We start from the raw sequence: 7,513 nt of genomic DNA, 5'->3' as shown, positions 1-7,513 counted from the left end.
AACAGCAGGGGCCCCACGTGCAGTCCCCCCAAGTCCCGGGGCATCGCCCGGTGCCCGCGTCAGGAGCTGTGCTTCTGCCGCTTCCAGAAGCGCTTCACGTCGCCGTGCCCCGCAGGCGTCACCACCATGAGCCGCTTGGCCGCGTTCTCGAACACCAGCACGCCCAGCTCCCGTGCGTGGGCCAGCAGCAGCTCAAAGTCCACTTGCGACAGGAACTGGTTATACAGGACGCCTGGGGGAGAGGAGGCGAGCCGTGAGCCCCTCGCCCCTCGCCCCAGGCTGCCCACCATGTCAATCTAGACCTCTAAGTCTCTTCCTTGGCTCATCCAACCATATTCAGGGAGGCAACGTAGTGCAGTAAGAAAACCCATAATGCTCACCAAAACCAGAGAGGTGACCCCTCCCAATTTCCCTCTCCTAACTAAATCCAAATTGCACAGATTTGAGACTCGCCCGGAAATAAAGTGTCTTGTCAGCAAGACAAAAAAAATGCATCAATAGCTTTTTCAGGTCATCAAAACGGAATTGTCCTTCCTCTGGCCAAAGGCTAAGAATCAACCACCAAAGCCACTCACCCTCGGTGAAGCGGAGTCTGTCCCTTTCCAGCTCCCACAGCCGAATCTGGTCTGTGATGGTGGGCGGCAGCACAGGTGTCTGCAGGGCCAGGGGGTGGCTGTGAGGTTCCGGAACACTGCCCCAGAGGACCCAGCCCTCACGCATCCCCGATTTTCCAGCGCTTCGTCACCAGTGCCAGGGCTGCCAGCCTCCAGCATGTGGTACCTGTCTGTACCTGTTTAAGCATCACTGGGTGGGCCCTTGTCCTTAGGAAATGGATGATCTAAAACAACAGAGAAGAATGAAATCAGGAGCTTGAATAAGAGGGCAGGAAAACTCCCTCGGCCATCACCTATGTCAGTGGAACATCAACTTACTGCTTACAAACTCTCAGCCACCGGGCTGTCATCAGCCCATTCCGTGCTCAGCTGTGGTCCCAAGTTGCTGTTCCCACTGGCCATGTCTGCCATTTCATCTGCCTTTGCACAGTCTTATTTTGTTTTTCTTTAAAATAGCAGCACTTAATGTGTGGCAGGCTCTGAGCTCAATGTTTTACTGCTGCTCTCTCACTGAATCCTCCCCTCAATCCAGTGAGTTGAAAACTCAGGATTCCCATTTCCCACATAAGGAAACAGGCTCAGAAACGAAGCACCTAGCCTGTTTATGCAGCTAGGAAGTAGTGGTGCCAAGACACAAATCCAGAGCTATCCCTCGTCCCTCCAGTCTTTCCCACGCCTAGAGCCTCAACTTCTCCTCATGTGCCTGCTCCATGCTCAAGCAGGCAAGTCACACCACCCACTGCAACAGATCTTCTCTAAGGGGACCACACAGCCCATGTGCATCCCATCTTCCCGCCACACCCCCCAAGCGGGGCTACCTGCTGGGCTGTAATGCCGCTGGCGATGGCCTGCTGCACGCTCTCCCGGGTGACCTGCGCCACCACCATGCTGGGGAAGCGATAGAGCATCTCAGAGAAGAGGGCAATGAGGGCGATCTGCAGCTCCGACTCTGCCCGGGGATGGGAAGAGAGGATGAGGAGGCTGCCCTGCACCCAGGCTCCCTCAGCCCTGCCCTCATGTGTGATCGGAAGTGTCGGAAAACTGTACACTGTCGGGTAAACTGAAAAAACCTGACATTTCCTCCGGCCTCCTTCCCTCCCCACTCCCATCCCAACCTGCTCTCCCAGGGCCGCTGTCGCCTCACCTGTGTAGGCGTACAGCCGGTAATTGGTTTCCACGACAATGAAGCCTGGCTGATGTGCAGTGCCCCCCGCCCCAGAAACACCCGATGAGAGATTGATGGCCAGGCGCGTGGGGTAGTACCGCCGAGACTTCCTCTGGGAAGGGTGGAGGGAAAGGCAGAGGGCCCTCAGGTGTCATGCCTCCTTCCTGAGACACCCGATCCCTCCCAGTGCACAGAGCCCCACCCAACTTCTCTCCCAAGGGACCCAAGTATTCAGTCTGGCAGCTGCTTTCTGCTGCCTCGCGAAGGCCCTCTCCTTTCTAAAGGCCATGGCAACGTGGGCCCGCCTCTTCCCTAGAAGCCGTGTGTTTGGGTGCTCATACCTTCCTCTGGAAAACAAGCCCAAACTCACGCAGATGCTGCAGGAAGTTCAACAGAGAATCACTCATACCTTCCACAGAGTAATCCTGGGGAAGAGGTAGCCAGCTGGGGTCCGAAACACCTCCCCTTCTCCCCCTGCCAAGCCCACCCACTCGCTCTCTTTTCCCATCTCTGGCCGTGCTCTGTTCATTCTCATCTTTCACTCTCTTGCCGCACAGCCTCACTTCCCCTTCCCATCTCACCCCTTCAGTTCGCCCACCCAGACCCCCAGCTCCAGCCCCTGCATACCTTGCCCAGAGTAGAGAAGCTGAGCTGGAAGAGGAAGGAGAGGATCTCCACTAGGTCCATGCCCCGACTCTAAGGAGGGGTGCACAGAGACAAAGAGAGGAGGGTCAGGGAGTAGTCTGTTGGCAGCAGCCTCGGAGGGGGCCTTGGGAAGAGCCGCGAGCGGCGAGCAGCCCCGCCCCTCACCTGGGCCGTCTGCAGGTACTGCAGCATGAAGTACCAGAGCTGGGCGGGGGTGTCCAGCAACAGGAACTGGAAGCCAGCAGAGGTGATGCAGGGCGGCTCTCCAGGCTCAGCACTGGGGGCGGGGAGAGGGATGGGAGAGACGTGCAGAGAAAGGCCACAATCCCCACTAGTCCTCTCACGTCTTCTGGTTTATCTCTGGCCACACTCCATTCAACTCTCCTTTTTCAGTCAAGCCCCTCCACTCCAGACCTCCCAGACACTCCGTTTAGCAGGCAAAGGCAGGCGAAGCAGGGCACTGTCGTGCCTTTGGCTTCCTCACCTCTTCATAAGCCCCGCCTGGCTGAGGAGCTGAGCCAAGTCCTGGCTGACGGCTGCACTGGGGGAGCCCACCATGAAGTGCAGGACCACCTGAGGGAGGGGAGAGAGCAGATGCCTCTAGGGCCCACGGGAAGGAGCACAAGCAGAGACACACAGAGTCCCAAGGCCTCACCTCCCATCGCTCCTCGGCGTACTTATCCAGTGAGGGGACATCCCGGGCATGCTTGTCTGGTCCCAGCTGACTTGTGTCATCAGACCAGGCCTTGCCCCTATGCCCGGATAGGCCAAGAGTAAGGAGCCCTGCCTGTGTCCCATGCCCACCCTCTGCCCTCCTTCCACCCTCGTCCCCAGGGGCCATGAGTGGGAGGTCTTCCCCACACTGTGCAGCTACATCCGGTCCGACTCATTCCTAAAGGGACTCCCGAAGGAGGCCCTCAGGTCCGGAGGCCCTGACCCGGCTCAGGAAGATCAGGAAGGACATACCCACCCAGAAGCGCAGTGCGGAGGTTCTGGCGGAAGACGGGGTTGAGGATGAGGCCCTGGAGACCACCAGGAAGCAGCTGCGTGTGCCAGATCCGGAGGCCGCTCAGCAGCCCTGTACTTTCCTCCTGAGCTCTGACACAGAAACAGGGAGTGAGGGGGTGTCTGGAGAACAAAAAAAGGAGGCCCAGAATGGCCTCCATTCCTACCTTTTCTGAACTGGTGATCCTTGGGTCACTGTTTCTGGGTGAATCAGTGTCTTCTTAAGGCAAATTTCTGTACTGCAGCACTTACCAGAGCCTCGTTACAGACACCACAACTCTCCCCGAGGGAAATACAGCATGCTGAGTTTCCCAGACCTATTTAGTTACAAGTTTTGTGCTGTACCCATTACTATTCCTGAAAATGTTCCCGGGAACAGCAGTTTGGGGAAATCTAGCTGTTGAGAATGCAGCAGACTCACTTGCTGAATTCCTTCTTCACCCACAGGGCCACAGCAGCTTGTGGCAAAGGCTGCTCCAGAAAGAGCATCCGCATCACCCAGTTCTTAGCCAACGACGGGAGCTCCCTGCAGGGGGCAGAGACAAAATGTTATTGTCAGCAACTGCTCTCCACCTGCACCTCAGCCTCTCACCCCCACAGCCTTACCCGTCTCGCCGTCCCACAAACACCATCTGTTTTGACCTGATACACTTTCATCTCCAAGCCCCTTAAAATTATGCTCCTACCCATGATGACTTAGCCCAGTCTGCAGGCCCATTTCACTTCCCACCATGGTGCCTGTCAGGAAGGGCATCCTCACCTGAAGACAGCCAGACAGGTGGCAGGGTGCCCGTAGAGTCGGTCCAGTACCCCAGGGCTCAGGCCCCCAAGGAACTCCTGCAGATTCCTGCATTGTAGGTGTGCTCGGTTCAGTCCACCCCTCGACGGGGTGCTCTCCATCACCTGAGATGCAAGTGTTAGAAACGCAGCCCACAATGTGTGCCAATGTCACCCCTCACCTTTCCCATTCAGGTCCCAGATCCACTGGCCCCACCATGACCCATCTTTTCTCCGGTTTCCCTTTCCATGTCATTCATCTCTTGTTCCTCCCAAACCCGACTGACTTCTTCCTCTCCTGCCTCCTCACCCCACTTCTGGCCTCAACTCCAGTCTTCTCTTAATTTCCAAGCAAAAGACTGTTAATTGTCCCATATTTTCAAAATCATTTTGTATTTCGGTAATTTGTCTCGTCTTTACTAAGCAGTGACCTCTCCTGGTCAGAGCAGCCCCTACGCTCCACATCTGTCAGACCTTCCCATCTACTTGGCCCACGTCTCTTGCTGGCCACGGCAATAAGCTACCTCTCCCTCCATGTCTCCCCAATCTAAGTCTACCTCTTTCCTTTTCCTCCCCCCAAGACTACTGCTTCACCCCATTCGACCTGATCCACCACGTCCGATCTAACTTCCCACTTTCCTCCCACTCCTCCCTCTCACTCAAGGCTCCTACCCTCCGCCATCCCCTCTCCCGGCCCCTTACCACTCTGTCGACCCCAACTCGTGTACGTTGCTTAATCGGAGTCAATGTCTCGCACTGGCTCCAGGAAATAGGGGAAAGGATGGTTAAAAATTAGAGAAAAGTGTAGGGAGAGCGACGAAGGCTTTCACAGACAGGGGTCCCGAGTGGAGGATTCAGAAGAGAAGGGAAGGAGTGGAAAAGTAGGGAGGATCAGAGCAGGCGCTGCACCCGACCGCCGCGGGGCGTACTGGGATTTGGAGTTTTGCCCTTGTCCACCCAACAAGCTGGCTGAAGCGCGTCTGACTACAACTCCCAAAAGGCACCGCGGGGAAACAGCAAGGAAAGAGAGCCCGGGACACCCGAGCCCGGGACACTTGGTTCCGCGTCGCTCTCCACTCTCGCCGCCCCTCGGCATGTCTAACCCACCGGTAGGCTAGGCGGCCCGAGGGCTTCCTGGCGGAGGCGCGCAGACAGCTCGGTGGTGAGGCTCTTAGTTTTAAAGACCCAGGAACGGGGTTCCTTGGACTCCGTTGCTCCCGGTAAAATTGTGATACTGCGTTCCCCAGTGCGTTTGCGCGGGTTAGGAGTTGTTAATGGCCACATCCGCCATGCCGTCCGTCCCCCGTCCCCCCCCCTCACCCCCCCCACCCCCCCATCCCCCCGTAATTAGAAGATCCTAGTAAATACAGTGTTTAACACAATTGCTCGCTCTGATTTGATTGATGAACCTACTTCAGGAAAAGGGAACGGGCGTCTTCAGCCAAGATGAAAGCTACACACTTCCCTAAATTCGTAAAAGGCCAGTTCTATTCCCGTTTACAGACTACAAGGCCGAAGGCCAGTGAGATCTAGTATTTTCCCACGACCGGACAGCTGGAAAGCACCGACGCAGGGACCTAAAGGGCATCTGCCCTGGACCAGGGACTAACTGTGTAACCGTCCTGTTTGCTTTCTTGTTTCTTTCTTTAGCAATTAATGTTTAAAGTCCTCAAAGAAGGCCACAAAATTAACAAAGCTTCTCTATGCAAATGTTAAGTAAAGTTAAAAGACAAACTACAATCTGGGAAGAAGTATTTGATAAAATGGACAAAATACAAAGAGCCCTTATAAAGCAATAAGATAAAGAAACAGCATAGTGGAAAGATTAATAAGAAAAATAACAGGCAGAAACAAGAAATACAAGGGAAAACCTCTCAACTTCACTGGTAATTCAGAAAAAAGTAAACTAAGGAAACAATCACATCCAATTTAAAAAGAATTAAGAACTGTCCACCTCGATGTTAGTTTAGCCTTGGTACGTGAGCATATGAGCATACTCACACACTTTCCCTGATAGGCATGCTTTTTTAAGGGCAATTTAGCAACTCCCCCTTTAAGAATGTTTCATACTAAAATTCTACCACCTGGGTACAGAGATATACATGCAAAGATGTTTCTGGAAGTGTGTTTGTCGTGTTAGGAAAACAATGGAAACAGCCCAAGCGTCCGTCACTGGGAGGTGGTTAGATAAGATGTGGATCTTTGCAACATAAAGAATACTGGGCAACACTTAGGAGGGGAGGTACAGTGGTGACCGGGAGCTCCGCACTACCTGTCACGAGGGAAGAAAAGCAGATTACAAAATGGCACGCCTACCCTAGGCCATCTTTTTTTTTTTTTAATATATTTTATTGATTTTTTACAGAGAGGAAGGGAGAGGGACAGAGAGTTAGAAACATCGATGAGAGAGATACATCGATCAGCTGCCTCCTGCACACTCCCTACTGGGGGTGTGCCCGCAACCAAGGTACATGCCCTTGACCGGAATCGAATCTGGGACCCCTCAGTCCAGGCCGATGCTCTATCCACTGAGCCAAACCGGTTAGGGCCCTAGGCCATCTTTGTACAAGCTTTCACGTGTGTGTAAAACTCAACTAGGGCATATGCTTCATGTTAATGGAAGAGAGAAGGTGGGGCTGGCAGACCAGGCCACATGTAAGGAAAGCTCTGAGGCTACTGAGCTGCTAGCCACCTGTAGCTATTTCTATTCAAATTAAAACATTTACAAGGTAGTTCTCAGTCACACAGCCCGTTTCAAGTACTCAGCAGTGGCTACCTACTGCCCGGTGCAGGTATAGCCTCTCCTCGTCACAGAGTTCTCTTGGAGTTTCCTGCTCGAAGGGATGCAGTAGGCGAGGGCACATGTTCCTGGCAGGAACTGAGCAGGCTGATTCCTGGAACTGGCCTTCAGGAAGAAATCAGCCTGGGCTCTTAGGAGCTGATTTGTAGAAAGCTCCCTGATTTAGGGCTATCCAATCTGTGCTCCAAACTTGCTGTTGAAATAGGAATTTTGGGGGGTGAAGAAGGCAGGTATAGGGAATTTTTAAAATTAAGGGGGTCCATGAAAGAAACACAGGGCTTCAGAGTTGCAAAGGAGTTACATTTCCATAAGACAAGGGAGCAGGGAGCCAGCAGAAGTTACGTTTCCATAAGACAAGGGAACTGGGAATAGCCAAAGGTCTATATTTACAAAATAAAGGAGGGCCTCACATGTCCCATGTGAGGTTTAACCTTTGAGCTCAGGAGTTGCTATAGTGACCAAATCAAAGGGGAATAGTGGCCAATCAGAGGGGATATCAAGGCACAA

At 53.7% G+C, this 7,513-nt stretch overlaps 1 protein-coding gene across 1 annotated transcript in view; it reads right to left on the bottom strand.

The window, feature by feature from the left end:
* Positions 1-5,156, bottom strand: part of VARS2 (valyl-tRNA synthetase 2, mitochondrial) — a 17,447-nt gene extending 12,291 nt beyond the window's left edge. The window contains 14 exon segments of the mRNA XM_005863278.2: positions 59-232; positions 576-654; positions 791-838; positions 1,433-1,563; positions 1,759-1,891; positions 2,121-2,204; positions 2,407-2,475; positions 2,590-2,701; positions 2,909-2,997; positions 3,080-3,176; positions 3,391-3,522; positions 3,851-3,955; positions 4,190-4,332; positions 4,909-5,156. Of these exon segments, the coding sequence (XP_005863340.2) occupies positions 59-232; positions 576-654; positions 791-838; positions 1,433-1,563; positions 1,759-1,891; positions 2,121-2,204; positions 2,407-2,475; positions 2,590-2,701; positions 2,909-2,997; positions 3,080-3,176; positions 3,391-3,522; positions 3,851-3,955; positions 4,190-4,329 (1,393 nt within the window). The 5' untranslated portion in view covers positions 4,330-4,332; positions 4,909-5,156.
* Positions 5,157-7,513: the final 2,357 nt, after the last annotated feature.

The sequence above is a fragment of the Myotis brandtii genome, unplaced genomic scaffold, assembly GCF_000412655.1.
Source record: "Myotis brandtii unplaced genomic scaffold, ASM41265v1 scaffold1750, whole genome shotgun sequence".
Classification (NCBI taxonomy): Eukaryota; Metazoa; Chordata; class Mammalia; order Chiroptera; family Vespertilionidae; genus Myotis; species Myotis brandtii.
The sequence above is the reverse complement of the archived record's forward strand: the minus strand, read 5'-3'. Positions and strand labels throughout refer to the sequence as shown.